The 17,511-nt window shown below is 36.2% G+C and overlaps 1 protein-coding gene across 2 annotated transcripts in view; it reads right to left on the reverse strand.

Annotated features, from left to right (window-relative positions):
- Positions 1-17,511, reverse strand: part of LOC118186705 (uncharacterized) — a 1,213,074-nt gene that overhangs the window by 36,209 nt on the left and 1,159,354 nt on the right. For both annotated transcript variants that reach the window (XM_085822787.1, XM_085822788.1), the window contains one exon: positions 8,534-8,683. In XM_085822787.1, coding sequence (XP_085678913.1) covers positions 8,534-8,683 — 150 coding nt within the window. The remainder of the gene's footprint in view (positions 1-8,533; positions 8,684-17,511) is intronic.

The raw sequence follows: 17,511 nt of genomic DNA on the forward strand, positions 1-17,511 counted from the left end.
AGATGCATTGCCGGTTCGTCAAAAACCATACCGGTATGATAAGAATAAGGAAAAAATTATAGAATGGCATATTACCGATATGCTACGTAAAAAGATCATAACGCCTATCTCAAGTAGTTATGCTAGTCCGGTGGTTTTATGTAAGAAAAATAATGATTATCCTTTGGAGCATCCAAAAAGGTGGAGATTCGCTATTGATTACCGTAAATTAAATTCCATAACGAAATATCCGGTATATCCGTTACCGATTATAGAAGAAATTTTAAGGAACATAAAATCAACCAAATTTATGACGACTTTAGACTTAACGAATGGTTATTTTCAAATAGGGGTCAGGCCTGAGGACGTGCCTAAGACTGCTTTTATAACCAAGTCTGGCACTTATGCATTTTTGCGAATGCCGTTTGGCCTTTCAGGCGCCCCAGCAACATTTCAGCGATGCATGGACATTGTGTTAAGACCTGTTCTCGGAAAGTCCACATTTATCTATTTAGACGATATCATCATTACTAGTGATAATCTAGACCAACATGTACAGGATTTAAGACAGGTGTTTTCTTTATTAAATGAGGCCGGTCTAAAAGTTAATGTCGAAAAATGCAAATTTGCAGCCCCTGAATTAAAATATTTAGGTTACAAAATATCGCAAAAAGGGATCGAGACAGATGAATCAAAAATAATCGCTGTATAAAAGTATCCGACTCCAAACACGGCAAAGAAGCTCTCTTCTTTTCTAGGACTTTGTTCATATTATAGGTCCTTTATAAAAGATTTTGCGGCTATCGCTGAGCCATTGTTAAAATTAAAAAGGAAAAAGGCAAGATTCTCGTGGACGGCCGAAGCCAATAGTGCTTTCGAAAAATTAAAACAAGCATTAACGCAAGCCCCTGTGTTGAAATTTCCTGAAAAGGATGAAAATTTAGAAATTTCAGCGGATGCTTCGGATTATGCGGTAGGAGCGGTACTTTCGCAAAATCAGCAGCCCGTGGCATTTTTTAGCCGAACTTTAAATCAAACACAAAGAAACTATTCCGCGACCGAGAGAGAGGCACTTGCAGTTCTGTTAGCAGTGCAAAAGTTCCGAGTCTATTTTGGAAAGGCGCCGATAACAGTATATTCTGATCATGCGGCGGTAACTAGATTGTACTCTGGAAAAAATTTATCCCCAAGGTTAATAAGATGGGCACTCAAGCTGCAAGAATATAATCTGGTAATCAAGCATACCCCCGGAAAGGAAAATATCGTAGCAGATGCCCTGTCACGAATTAAATTAGACGAACAGGGTAATACCGTAAAAGTTGCAATGCTGACAGCGTGTACAATAAATTCCCGAGAAACTGTAATAACCGAACTGGGTAAGGATCCTGAGTTTGGAAGTATTTATGAGTATTTGAAGGATCCTGAAAATTTTAGCCACCAAGATATTGTGGCGATAAGAAATAGGGCGGCCCATTACGAACTAATAGATGGTCTATTATTTTATACAAAAACTACGAATTCCAACAACGAATTTCGACCTGTTATCCCAGCTAGTCTTAGATTAAATATCCTGCAAGAGCTCCATGACAGCCCTTTAGCTTCTCATGCTGGTATTCGAAAAACTACTCAACGCGTACGCGAGGCAGTCTACTTTCCTGAACTGCAAAAGTTAACAAGGGCGTATGTCCAGTCCTGCCCAACATGTCAAGCCGTTAATTATATTAATTTCCGCCCGGCCGGGTTTCTAAATAGTATTAAATCCGAATTTCCAAATGAAATAATCGGCATCGATTTATTGGGCCCTTTCCCAAAAAGTCAGTTAAACAAAAGTCGCTATCTCCTTGTTATAGTTGATCATTTTAGTAAATGGACCGAAATTGTTCCCTTAAAACGAGCCTCCGAGAAATTAGTTACCGATTCTATTTTAAATAAATATATTTTAAAATACGGGGCGCCCCTAAAAGTTATATCGGATAATGGTCCTCAATTTGTAAGTAATATATTTGAAGACATGTGTCAAAAACTGGGCATACGTCATTTAAAAATGGTCCCGTATCGGCCGCAATCAAATATAGCGGAACGGGTCAACAGAAATATAGTGAAAATTATCCGTAGTTATGTTAAAAATTTTCATAAAAGCTGGGATAACTATGTCAATGAATTTGCTTTCGCCCTTAGGACCGCAAGACATGATACAACGGGCAAAACTCCTGCTGAGTTATTTCTAGGCAGAAAGGTTATAACACCGTTAGATAAACTATTTTATGTGCAACAAAGAGCCCCAGAATTTAAAATGGGTGATATAGAAAAACTAATAAAAGAAGCAAAAAAAGAATACGGAAGTAGCACAAAGAAAACAGAAGTTATACTATGATCTGAAACGACGGGGAGTAACTTATAAAGTAGGGGATGAAGTACTAAAAATTAAGCATTCACTTTCTTCAGCACCAGAAGATAAAACTGCCAAATTTTTTCCACGCTTTGAAGGACCATATGTTATAGAAAAAATAACTCACGCTGTTGTAGTGTTAAAGGCAAGAAATGGTGAAACCTGTTCCGCAAATATTGATCAAATTAAACCCTACTTCGATCGTAATAAAATGAAAATCTTTTCAGATCTTTTGCAGGATCCGGTACGGCAGACACCGCAGGTACAAGTTCCAGAGGTGGGAAAACGACAAGTACAAGGGCAAGCCAATGAGAGACAGAAGCAAGTGAAAAGAAAATTGCCCCGCGGAAAAATTGAAGGTACAAAGAAAAAGAAGCCGTTCCACCGTCCAGAAAACAGAGTTCACGAACACCCCCAGAATGAAGAAGGGAGAAGGACGACGTATGTGGAAAGGACCGGGAGAAAGGACGGCAACTATAACCCGGCTTTGAAACGGAAGATTGACTCATCCGACAGAACTCTCCGCAGCAAAAGTCGCCGAACTGCGGAAGGGCCATCAGCGGCGGAGGAAAAAGTACAAGAAAAATTTGAACGGCCAACAACGAGGTCCAAGCAGGATCACGACAGAAGTTTCCCGGTTCCACCAAGACCAGCTGCCTTCAAACGGCCAAGACCACAAGCAGAGCACAAAAGGAAGGTGTTCAAGGGTGGCCGTAGTGGTGAAAAACGGAAGCTTCCAGAGGAAAGCACTGAAGGGCGAGCCCGTACAAGAAGGAGGATCAACCAAGCTACTATCTTCTATACCTTTAAAGACTGGGCCCAGAAAAGGATGTCTGAATATTACAAAGATAAGTAAAATTTTATGTTACTTTACAAACATAAGTTAATCTTTCATTCTTACTGCAAGTGGCAGATTTCAAGAAGTTTTACCTCATGCGAGGTCTACCTTTATCGCCAAAAGGGCGAGAAATGAATTGTGACCGATTTTCTTATTATGTTTTTCAATTACTCGCGCGTAAAACTAAAGTTGATGTATAATAGCGTTGTGTAAGACTTAAATATTGTAAAAAGTTATTGTATAAATTTTATTTAAAACATTCTAGCAAGAAAGAAGTTTTAGTCTGAAAGACTTTTTGAAATGTAGTATTATTTCAATGTAGAAAGAATTGGCACTTGCTTTGAAAAGAATAGAAGTTAACAATGTACTACTAATGTATGTTTTCAAATGTGTAAAATTAACGGCATGTTGATATGTTCTTATATACATGTGAACTGTTATTTTAAATGTTAAGAAATACCGTGATATGGTAAAAGTGAAAGTAATGTTAAAAATTTGTTATTCGTGTGACTGTAAAGATTAAATCATGACGAATATATGTTAAAGGTTGAATGATGGAGTTAGGCTCTCTGACGCTACACTTTAGAGTTAGCCACTTTTAGAATAGTACCTCAGGGTTTAGAGTTGAAAGTAGGGTGTGTTAAGAGGTCTCGTATGTTGAATTTTAACACGTTAGTGTTTTGATTGTAGGAGGAAGTGTTGAACACATAGACAGAAACACATTCGTGTTTGGTGTTTTTACAACACATGTCAGAGAGCACGGGGAGAGATAATTAAAATAGTCATGAATGAAATAAGAATGTTAAGAGAAGTATATTGTATATGTTATTTGCAATGTCATTCTGTAACATTTCATTAAACTAGTTTTCCTTCCAGATCTCTGGAAGGAACCAGAATTGAATAAAGCTCCTGGTTAGATGCAGTACAGATGAAAAAAAAAAGATTGTTGTAGATCCTGGGAGCTGCTATTGTAACAAATTTCTTTCTTTTAAATTTTATAGTTTCTAGCTAAGTTATGATTGTAAAAGGTTGGCCTCGCGTTAGTTTTTAGAGCTAAAAGTTTTCAACAAGGTCGTTTTAGACCTCAGTTTCAAACAAATTAACTCTGGCGGGAAGTATGTAAGGATCTTAAGTTTTACTAACGTTTATTTTATTTTAAATCTTTACTATCACTTCTTATTTTCTACTTCCGGCCAGAATTATAGCGTGAAGGAGTTTATGCAAAGTTGTCTGGCGAACGCCAAGTATTTAAGTGTGGCCTTTTTGCCAAGAGAGAGAGAGGAAGCCGTGAGTTCGAAGCAGGCCGCTTACCTTAGAAGTTACGCAGTTGCTATTTGCCTTCCAGGCCAGAGGTATTAATCCTCTTGAATAATTAAACGTATTGTAGTGTTCACAGTCTCTGTGCTACATACACTTCCTGTTATTATAAGGCCAATCTTATTCTAAAGTTAAATTAGAGTTTAGTTTTATTTTGATATCTTTTAAGTTAGACCCCGAGTGGAGGGTCATTGTATTCCGAAGTACGGAAGTCATTGTATATAAAGAAAAATAAAGGGTTTTGTATACCCTTCGTCTGTATCCTGTCTACTTACTACAATTAGTGAACATAGCTTTAGTAAGCTCTCTGTTCTAGTCAGGTCATTGTATGTTTCCGAAGAAGGTTAGAAGAAACATTGACCCTGATAAACTTATCTTCCTGACTTTTATTCGATGTGTTGTTATTGTTCTTACTCATCTTCCTGGTCTTTACTTGATGTATTGCTATTGTTGCGACTTCGTGTTTTTTACTTGATGCGTTGTTGTTGTTACTTATTCTTCTGAACTGAAAGGATCTCGGTTATGTTCCCAAATTCATAATGGCCGAGAGGATGACGTCATCATGGCCTGTCATTGGCCAAAACTTTGGGTTCCTTATAGCGAGAGTATAGCTTCTGCACAACTCCGTTTGCGTTTTCCCTTGGAGATGGATAAAATGATCTCTTACTCCTCTTTCTTAAGTCCCAAACTGCAGAAAAGGCTTTCAGCGCAACAGCAAGCATTTAAGAGCCTCGTACCACAAAGGCAAAATCCATGCAGCTTCTGGGATTCGAAAAAAACCCAATGATTTAGCAGTCGGCACTGCAATCACCATACTTATTAGAATGTTTCAAATATTTTGTTGCAATTCACAAGAAAGAGAAGCATTTTATAGGATCCAACTGATCCTTAAACGAGATTTCAGTTCTTGAGAAAGTAATCGTAACTGTAACTGGTATATTTTTTCACAGATAATTGTTATTCCTAGAAATAACCAGTAATTTCATTTCAAGATCAATTATATGAAGATGATGAAGATGATGAAAATTATGATGAACATATATTTATTTTTATGAACATATATTTACCAGGTGAGTAGCAGAAATATTTAGGTAAAATGTAATACGCGTCGACATCATTTGAAGGTTAATTAATTTCATTATCTTTGTATGGCTTTATGACATATAAACCACGCAATAACCTAGCTGTCAATGCTATGTTATCATGGAAAAGTTAACAGAAAGTACTTTATGAGGACACGCTTAGGACAGGTCGGAGCTCTAAGCTCTTTCAGAGTCACGACATTCATTTAGCTTCACTGCTCAAAACAATTTTGTGATTAAGGTACGAAATAACCATATGATCGGCAACTTTTTTTTTTTTAACAAAAATGAAATAAAAGACGGTAAAAAAGAAAATTATAACGTTTACAATGTTGGGAATGTGCAAATTTTGTCTGTGACGACGGAAACTACGCTTTTCAGATAAGGGGTGGAAAACGACCTGCAGCTTTTCTTCTGCAGCAGGAGATTAAAAACAATTGACAAATGTTGAATATTTTGTAACAGTGAATATAATGTCTCAGCAAAGTGACTTAGCTGAATCGGTAGCCTGGAGGGCTATCCATCGCTTACAGGCAGGTCAAACGCAATCTGTTGTAGAGGAAGCGTTAGGAGTTTCCCAAATAATAATTTACAGACAGGATCGGCTTTTGGAAACTGAAAATGTTCGCCGAAGATCGGCACAAGGTTGTACGCCTGCAACAGCACAAAATGAGGATTGGTATTCACCACTAATGGCCAAAAGAAGCCGCACTTTGAACGCCACTTTCTTGCGAAAGCATTTTCAGAGGGCTACTGGTACCAGAGTTTCCATTCAAACTGTTCGAAACCGACTCCACTATGTCGGAATGTGCCCCAAGTCGGCAGACCAACGAAACTGGGAGATAGAGACTGACGAGTGCTGTCCACAGAAATTCGGAAGAACCGCACCCAATCGATGGCCCTCATCCGCGAGGAGTTTCAACAGGCACCCGAGAGTATTGTTTCAATGAATACTATCCGTAAGGAAGCACATCTGCTTGGTTTTCATGGTCGTGCTGCTGCTCATAAGCCTTTGATCACAAAATCCAACTGCGCTGCTCGGTTAATGTGGTGTAAAGCACATCGAAATTGGACCGTAGATCAGTGGAAACGGGTTCTTTGGAGTGACGAATCAAGGTTCACCCTTTACCGTTCGGATGGCAGGGTCTGGGTCTGGCGTCTACCTGGAGAACGTCTCCTGCCAGAATGCATTGTGCCAACAGTCAAGTTCGGTGGAGGTGGAATTATGGTCTGGGGGTGTTTCTCCTGATATGGGCTGGGAGCCTTGGTCCCCATTCATGGTAAGCTCAACTCTGATGCCTACTGCACTATTTTGGATGACAATGGGCTTCCTACGTTGTGGCAGTTTTACGGGTTGGACCCCTGTTACTTTTAGGACGACAATGCCAGCTGTCATGTTTCGACGTTAACCAAGGCTTAGTATGGTGCCAATGGAGTTCATCGAATGGACTGGCCAGCCCAGAGTCCAGACCTGAATCCTATCGAGAACCTCTGGGACGAGTTGCATCGCCGAATTCAGGGGTGCACTAGCCGTGCAAAATCAGTGAAGGAGCTTCTACATCTTCTCCATGCCGAGGGGAAGAAAATACCACTAGCTGTCATACAAAGACTTGTGGAAAGTATGCCCCGGAGAGTCCACGCTGTAATTACCTCTCGTGCAGGCTCTACCAACTATTGATTTTGAATAAAGTTAGTTTTTCTTTTATATCACAGGTGTCCAAATACTTATTGGTAGTCAGTGTATATATCAATGGCCGCACCGACCTGCACGTTATCAGGAATGGAGCAGTAAGGGCTCAGCGACACAGAGAGGAAGTCCTCAGACTTATTGTGGTTCTTTACGCTGCAGCAATCGGAGATGAATTCCTTTTCATAGTTGGTAACGCTAGACCACATCGTGATCAGCTAGCAATCAATTTCCTTTTCGACGAAGGAATCCTTCTAATGGATTGGCCATAATGTTCCCCAGCTACGAATCCTATAGGACATGTTTGGAACATTCTGGGGAAAAGGGCTGCTAGTTGCTGATAACCCCCAGAAACAATTCAGCAGTTAAGGAACTCTTTTCTACATCACACTTGTTTGTTTGCTTGTATTATATGCACAGTTTGTTTACAGACAAATATCGTCAATAAAATTTAATCATTCCTTTTCCGTTGTTTTTTCTTTCCTCATATCTTACAACATGTGTACATCATATATCAGTCACCAAAACATTTTCTCATCCGTAGTTTACATCCAAAATCATAATATCCCCTAACTGCTTTGAGTAGTGTTGTTTTCATGATAGAAAAATAAGGATATGGGGGTTTTAGGATAGTCTGGAAGCATTCGAAATCTGGAGCTCCAGTCCCAAGCCTTAGGAGCCTAGATGATGATAAGGCCCTGTATATTCTTGCTATTATTTCCTTCAGGAGAAAGAGAATCTGAAGAATTGGTTTCATTTATACTCTCAGTTAAACTACCATTTGAATCTCATATTATGGTGAAAATGATATTTCCCCCTCCCCCATTCTTATTATATAAAAACAAATTTTCCTATGATACCGAACAATGTAACTAGTGTTAACGTTTCTATCTTAGATTTTTTAACATAATTTTGATATGTTGTAATCTCAACAACATTATGATGTTAGAAAAGATAAAAATAAAAGAACAATGCAATTTCGTTAGTTTCTTTCGGAATAGTAATAATAATGACCACGACGATGACGATAATAATGTTGATGTTCGCTGTAACGATCATTCGTAATTATACTAGGAGTTATTTCTAGAGACAATTCTGAACGTCTGCTGTTTAATAGCGGTTACCATATGTAATAATTTTTATTTATTCTATTTCTAATATATTTTGTACAGTAATTATTTGTTTTATACTATATATTTGCAAAACATAAGTATCTGTATGTCAATGCATTTCAATCATACCTCTGCTTCTGGCAGCCAAGGCAGCGTCCAATAGATAGGCAGCTTTCTCGACTGTAGGCGCCCTAAGTTCACTCTGGTTTATAAGCTGAGCTCCGAATATTGGGTCATCCCTCAAGTAGACCCCGGGAGAGGTACCACTGCCCTCAGTTCCTGAAGATAAAATGACAGATTTATAGCTATATGTTGGCAGAGAAAGAAGCAAATACAAAAATTAAAATTTGGTAAAAAAAATCAAACTTAGATTGGTACAATGCAATCTCACTGACTACATCCATCAGCTTTAGCACCTATCCTGCGTCTGTTTGACATCTTCATTTGCTTCATATTCATGCCTTAGATGCGACTTATGCAAAATTATCGAATTCCACCATTTTAAACACTGGCTCTTTTTAACCAAAGCGTATTTTTCTACCTAACCTATATGTTTACTTTTAGCAGCGTTTTTTCTGATTTTAATCAACAACATTTTCTAATAAATATTATCATAAAGGCATATACGACTTTAAATTGAAATTGATAATCTATGCCAAGAATATCTCTATTTTTATTGTGAATTCCTACCCTTTTCTTCCCTAAATATTAAATGTACACTCTCTGACACCTTAAAAATGGGGTACATTAAAAAATCTTCCGTTCTACTAGGCCGACTGTCGCAATTAAATTTGCTTTTATTTTGTCTCTAAAGCGTGATTTGAGATATATATTACAGTTATTTATAGTATTGCTCTAACGTAAATATTTTGACATAAAATAGGACTTTTTCTGAAATCACATACCAATTTTTTTCATAGTTCGACTCTACGTCTGAAGATATACCCAAATGCAAAGTTTTGTAAAAAATCACACGGGTAGTTTTTAATGAATTTTTTCTCAAAATTTTAGCACCTCAATGTTAATTGAATTTGGTATATAGTTATTAATATCGCTCTTTTTATTTTACTTGATTCCTTTCACAGTTCGAAATTTAGGTTCATCACAAATAAAATTTGCAGATTTTTTTTGATTTACTTTTAAAATTTGTATTTTTTATAAATTTTTCGAAAAAAAATTTGAATTGTAGTCTGTAAAATGCTTACTATCACCTTAAAGTAGATGTATTTCTAGGCGTACCAGTAGAAAAATTAGAGTTTTTTTAATTTAAAATTTTCCAGCATGTACATGAATTTATATATAGGCGTGTTTTGACATTTGACATATTTGTGATAAGCGATAATAAAGCCAAATGTGGTACACCCACTTTGTTAAAATTATTTGAAAGGATGAATGAGGCGCCATTTTCGCTCGGGCACAACGAAACGGAAAGTAAAATAGGTTATCGAAAATGACAGACTGAAAAATGTGCGCTAAGATAAAGTTTTAAATTTCTCGGTACGTTTCTCACCCAATTTTATAAAATTTAATCATAATGTGAATAGTAATTTCGAAATTTGGAAAAATCTCGGTATGTCATTTCAGAAAAAGTCTGATTTTGTTTCAAAATATCTATGTTTGAACACTGCTATGTCTAAATGCAATATGTATCCTAAGTCGCACTTTGAAGACATGAAAACGCAAATTAAATTTCGTCAGTAGGCTCAGTAGAACGGGAGATATAGAACTGTCCCATTTTTTATGCAGAGTTTACATGTTAGTTATGTATGAATTTATTTTTGGTATGATTTTATGTGCGAGTTTATGTTATTTATGTTTGAGTTATATTTGTTATTTGAATTCATATTACGTAAATATTTTCAAATGTTACAAGTTGCTTAAATTATTTCTCACACATTTTTACTTCTTTGTGAAGTAAATATATATATGTTACGGTGAAACACCGAAATCTGGAGAATGTCGACTTTCACCGGTGAATGTCAACATTCAGATAGTCTTTTGGTGTATGCCCGAAATATTTTCCAAATACTCTTATTTCTGACTTACACCGGTCAATGTCGACATTCACCACGTACTAATGGTGAATATTTTCTTTTCCGTAATTCAGTCGCGAATATGAGCCCACCAGCGGCCGAGCGGTAAAGTCGCTGAACACTGGTAGTTCGGTCCGAGGTTCGAATCCCGCGAACGGGCTGGCTGCATGGGTGTTTTCGTGGTTTTCCCCATGTGTAACGTGTATACGAGCCAGTTTCCCTTAGAAAGTCCTCCACGAAGGCATCCCTCCTCTTAGGCAGATAGCCCTAGTGTGCTTTGCCATAATTAAATACACCACACCACACCACACCACAGTCGCGAATAAACGTACTTGAAACTTGAAATAAGAACTTAAGAACATGAGAACCTAAAACACACAATACATTCAAAAAGAAAGGAAAATAATAGAAGAAAGGAAAATAATAGAAGGAATAAGAAAGGAAAATAATAGAAGTTAAAAGCTTACTTAATTATACAGTACGTTCTAAATGAGAAAATAAAATAACAGTAATAAAAAACTTACTAAATTATGTGATTCAAATCTTATTTATTGCAACAACTTAAACTATTATGGCACTTTATGACCTCTCTTTTCGACTTTCACCAGAGCATATCTGTGATTGTCGACATACACCGGTGAGGGTCCGAATATACAAGAATGTAGTACAATATTCGATCTTTCACCGACGAATTTGGTGAATGTTGATATTTTCCGGTGAAAGTCAACATTCTCCAATTTCGGTCTTTCACGGTAACATATACACTACTCTAAGGAAGTTTAAAGAACTGCCGATCAGTTCCAGCAGACGATGAAGAAAGGAAGAAAGATGATTCATGGGAAAAAAAATTATCCGAGACGGAATAAAGAAACATAAAAATCTGAATAACTGTATATATTTTAAACACTTTTATAAAAGAACGCTTTAGAGCTAAAATCTAGCGTTGCTAATTGGCTTGTTGGGGCCCCGGGTTCAAATCCCAGAGACTAGAATGGTTGAAAGTGTACAGTGTCTTTGCGGCATGGAGGCATTTAAAATGCACACTAAGCCAAAAGTCCTTTCGAGTGGACCCTTCCACCGAGGGATTTTCCTTCGAAATTAAGACGGAATTGGGCAAAGTCCTACTGTTGCTTATAAGATTCCCAAGGTGTACGCCAAGGGAAACGAAATTTTGGGCTCTTTCCGGAAATAAAATTTATAGATTTTATCCGATGTTGCTGTCAGACAAGTGAGATAAATGGGAACAAAGCTAAAAATCTAAATGCAAGTAGACAAATACTGTAGTTCAGGGGTTCTCAACCGGTGGTACGCAAGAAAAAAATAGGTGGTGCGTAAAGAAGCAAAGTATTCTTAACTATTGAATTCAAAAATTAAAACCCCAACATCGTAATTGAGATTTTTTTCTCTAACAATCGTAAATTTATGCGATCTGAGCTTTGTTCAAGAGTGGTGGTGGTAGTAGTCCTTTGTAGTGGTGGTACTAAAGGCTTTCAATTTTTATTTGTCCACCAGTGGCCGAGAGGTAAAATCACTGAACACTGGTAGTTCAGTCCGAGGTTCGAATCCCGCGAACGGGCTGTCTGCATGGGCGTTTTCGTAGTTTTCCTCATGTGTAAGGTGTATACGAGCCAGTTTCTCTTAGAAAGTCCTCCACGAAGGCATCCTTCCGCTTAGGCAGATAGCCCTAGTGTGCTTTGCCGTATTCACAATACATAATTTTTATTTAGATGGTACGTGTTAGTCAAAAGGTTGAGAACCGCTGCTGTAGTTTAAAGTGTAGTTATTTAACTAATAGACAATACTATTTGCTAGTTTAACTTGAAGTAAGAATTGCGCGAAGAATAGCAAGTACAGAACATGCATACATTACATATTTTTTAGTTACTTTAACAAATTTTCACCAAATTCTCTTAGAATGCATAAAAATTATCACTACGTAATGCCAATTATCCGTATCTGCTGAGACGCACTCATATTCGGATAAGACAATGTAAAATTTATCCCAAACCTACTATGCAATCGTCAGGACCTCTTGAAAAGGCATTTGGCTGTCTTCTATTTGTTTAAAATTTATAATTTTTTAAATAAAAATAGATGTCTTTCTCGAAAAATAAATCTTGCGTGAAAAGTCACAAAAAATTCGTATAGGAAGTACATATTCTGTTACCTAAACCGAAAATGCACGCAAACGCTCATAAAGGCCAGCCAAGTAGACAAAATGAGAAAACTCCAGCATATGAAAAACATTCGTTGTCGAAATATTCTTTAATTAATTATGTTTTCAGTTTGCCAATGGCAAAAGTAATGCAATGGTATTCGTTCCAAAAGAAGATATTCTTTTTCATGGTCCATACTGCAAATTTGTTTTAGGCAAACGAGTTAAACTGGATCAATCTTCTTCCGAAATGATTTTTTCCACACCTGTTAATTAACAAGTTAAGGCTATGTTATATGATGAACTTTAATGACCGTTATAATAATACAGCAGCTGTTCACACATTTCGTAGACGATTTCCATTGTAATTACAGAAATATTTTACCTAAAATTTTTATGTTTTAAATGTCCTATTTGATAACCATTATTCTTCACTATCTTCATACGCTATAATTTCTAAGATAAAAATCCTTTTGTAGTATCGGAAGAGGTATTTTATCCCATTCATCTCGAGCTTTCCGAAGTCTGAGGAGGTTATGGATCGACGTTTCGACAACCCGCTTTTTAAAAGTCCAAGAGCGCCAAAATACATTGGGGATAGAACAGGAGATTTAGTCGGGATATGAGTGAAACACATAGCTTTGGTACCTGTTTCTCGTTTCGTTTTAATCGAGAAATTAAAGGTTGATTTGGACGTGTTTGTGGATCCTTGCTTTGTATTGATACTGTTCTACTGATTGATCGCACTGTGTGTAAAGAGAAGGTATTTCCTATTTGAAAATTGGGTATAAGATGTGTTTTTGATAATATGCGGAGTTGATTTTAAATATTTTCTCCACTCTCTTTGTTTTTAATTTGCCGTTATATGAAAAAAAAATCTGATGTGTACATCACATGACTTCCTTGTACGGAATATTAAATTATACGCATTTTTTCTTGCATTTCATTTAAACTTATTGGATTGAATTAAATCTACTTCGCCGACAGCGCATAAACCACAATAGAATAAACGCATTCTTTAAAATTCACTCTAGTATTTGTTTACCATAGCGACACTCTGGCGCTAGATTCACTTAACAGTATTATGTTTCGTTCATATTATAACTCATAATGCACAAAATTTATATAATTTAAAGAACAGAATTATCTAATCGTTGCCACATGTTCTATTCAAATACTATAATAAAGCTAGAATGATGTATAAAAGAAATTAAGCAAACAAAACAAAAAAGAAACAGTTTTTCACAGACGATTGAGTATTTCTCATTCAATTAATTCAGTTCCCACTTTGCAAGGAGGCAAAAATACATAAAAACTCAAAATATCTATATTAAAAATTACGAAGTAAGTCTTAAACACTTACTTTCCTCGAAAAAATTCCAGAAAGGATTAAGCATGATTTAATTCGCAATAATAAATGAAGGCGTTATCTTTGTTGTTGCGAAGCTAAGTTTCTCAAGATTGGAACCAAATCCACTAGTCTGCTGTTTCAAATGTAAACAATCAATGGCCGCCATAAAAAAAAAAGGGCTTAGCGGCACTTAAACATCTTTAAAATTGTTGATAATTCTAAAAATATTGCGTACAGATTTACTAAAGGCATAAAAACCTTAACCGGATGATAAAAACAACATAATTCAATCATTTTTCAATCAAAGCAAAAAATGTACAATTTACAAACATATAAAAGTAAAGAAACTGAGCCGGGTAACCGAGTGGATATATATATAAATATATTTATATACGTTTGGCGCGGCCGATTGCAACCAAAATACGAGGTGCACATCTACATGTTATATCAGTCCTATATACAACATTTCAACGATCTGAGGCTACTCGTTTTTGAGTTATGCGAGATACGTACGTACGTACATACGTTCGTACAGACGCCACGAAAAATTATCTTCAGATTTAATTTTAAAGCAGTTTTATAATTTTTTTGGAGGAAACAAGTCTTTCATTCTGTCCTTACGTACAGATATCACTCAAAAAACATCGTTAAATTGCATTCGATAGAGGTTAAAATGGATATTTTCGTTGAAATATGCTGCCTGAAATGTTTCGCGATTACTATACTTCCTTTTTACTTCGTACAAGGAAGTAAAAAAGCAACAATGATAAATCCCTTAGAAAAACTTTCTTTAGATTCCTTTAATCATGCATAACATTTTTTTTCTCCTCTGTTTGATGATAATAAACGTATCTCTTTCTAATGCAGTCATTTAAGTATACCAGGATTTGTCTATTGTGAAAACATTTTCCCATTTTGTCCGGATAAATGATTCTCATAAAGAATTCCGCAGTGCGTTTTGCGTTCGGCGATATATCGTGGAGTAAGACGATGCACATTATGTATTTTCGCCTTTTTAAGATTCAGATCGCATTATTCGGATCGCATTTGTTTATGGATGACGCTGAGAATTTTAATGATTCTGCAACCGTCTTTCGACTTGGTGGGTCTCCTTTTAACTTTAAACCTGTAGAGACCTGTGGTAATTTTTGGAAGCAGACGAAAAGAAAAATTAGCAATCGCCTTCGCCGGGAATCGAACCACGGACTTCTGAAATACCAGCTCTGTTTGCTGACCACTACACCACGAAGGCATGCTAGGAAGGTGGGGGAAATACCTTACATACTCCCCCTTTTAAAGGGCGACTGGGGTTTTTAGAGGACAGAATCGCCAAATCCTGGGTGAGGAGAATCATCATCCAACACCCCTTTTAGCTCAGGCGCCACTGTAGAGACATTAGGTATATTTTTGGAAGCAGGAGAAATGAAAAATTAGCAACCGCCTTCGCCGGGAATCGAACCACGGGCTTCTGAAATACCGGCTCTGTGTGCTGACCACTACACCACGCTAGGAAGGTGGGAGAAATACCTTACAAACCTCTTACTTTTGCAACATTCGAAACATTTTTTTTTCCTTGGATAGGCATTTGGAACAATTTTTCCACTTGAAGCTAAATTTTGACGTTATTTTCTTTTGTTGCTGGCAACATTACCTATCGTAGCTTTAGATACCGAAAATCCATGGCTTCCAGAACATTTTTCAATAGCCAGATACGAATAATTTTCTTCGGAAAGAACACAAACATAACTTTCCATATACCTTGCTTCTTTAAAAACGACATTCTGCACGAGAAGAAACCTTTCAAGTAGCAGAGGATACGTTATACTTTCAAAAATACAGTTACAGTTAAAAAAAATTACAAGCTGGATTTTTTACAACAAAGCAAATTAAACTAAAACGTATGCGAACAGCCTTCTCTGTAATGGTCCTCATATTTCTCAATTCCTTATACCGGTTTTCGGTTTTATTTTGAAATTTAATGCTTTGACAATTCGGATAATTGGCATTCTATTGCAATGCAGAAATTTATAAGAACCACAACATAAGATATTGAACATTAGCATTCAAAACAACAGTTCCGGTTTTCTAAAGATGTGTTCTTATAAGACGCTATTACATCTTGAGAATATTATTAAATGTCTTTATACCCCGACCAATGGTCAACGAACCGTTAAGGAAAGCTTTTTACTTCCCCCTTGCTGCCGCGGTCTCACGGGGTTTGGGACCGTGTCCCACATTAGGTCCCTCTTCCTTCAGGTAAGCAGACAGCCTCACACATCCTACAACAGAAGAAAACTTCCTCCGCCTTTTCTTTCCTGCGCGTTCTCGGAGAGTAATTGGATGTGCAAACGAGAGGAACCAAGTAACATAATGTTAATGCAGTTTGCTGGAACGCACTGCGAAGGAGGTTCGATTCCCGATGAGGATATCCTAGCCTTTGTCGTTTCTGGAGGGAGGATACTGATGAAATTAAGGCTGGGCCCTGCATTCCACCCCGTACCACGCCACCATATACACTACAAAGCAATCAATTGTTTCCATTGTATGCAAATAACAACCACAACTGGCAAAGGCGAAGGTTTCCTTTATGACAGTTGTAAGAAGAATATGACCAGTTTTATTGGTAAAAGCTCTTTGCATATGAAGTAGAACACCTTGCTGAAGATGTGGTGTGAAACATATTTTAGCGAAGTTATTCACGGAAAAAAATTCCTTGTGATAATAATCAATTAATATTTACATTTTAAAACTGTTGAGGGATAACAGAAAGGATAGTTAAAACTGTTGAAGGATACATAAATGGAAAAAAAGTCATTGAAAAAAAATGAGAAAGAAAACATTAATGATGAATAAAATCATTGATTCTTATAATATAATGCTTAAGAATCATGATTTGCTTAGTTGGTTTTGCAATCCGTAAAATTTTCATCATATTGAAAAAAATAGGAGAAAGAAAACTTTAATGATGAATAAAATCATTGATTCTTATAATATAATGCTTAAGAATCATGATTTGCTTAGTTGGTTTTGCAATCTGTAAAATTTTCATCATATTGAAAAAAAAATGAGAAAGAAAACTTTAATGATGAATAAATTCATTGATTCTTATAATATAAAGCTTAAGAATCATGATTTGCTTAGTTGGTTTTGCAATCCGTAAAATTTTCATCATATTGAAAAAGAAATGAGAAAGAAAATTTTAATGATGAATAAAATCATTGATTCTTATAATATAATGCTTAAGAATCATGATTTGCTTAGTTGCTTTTGCAATCCGTTACATTTTCATCATATTGAAAAAAATAGGAGAAAGAAAACTCTAATGATAAATAAAATCATTGATTCTTATAATATAATGCTTAAGAATCATGATTTGCTTAGTTGGTTTTGCAATCCGTAAAATTTTCATCATATTGAAAAAAGAAATGAGAAAGAAAACTTTAATGATGAATAAAATCATTGATTCTTATAATATAATGCTTAAGAAACATGATTTGTTTAGTTGGTTTTGCAATCCGTAAAATTTTCATCATATTGAAAAAAGAAATGAGAAAGAACACTTTAATGA

This window comes from Stegodyphus dumicola, chromosome 8, assembly GCF_044657685.1.
Source record: "Stegodyphus dumicola isolate Sdum_Otavi_A_Nest chromosome 8, ASM4465768v1".
In the NCBI taxonomy this organism is placed as follows: Eukaryota; Metazoa; Arthropoda; class Arachnida; order Araneae; family Eresidae; genus Stegodyphus; species Stegodyphus dumicola.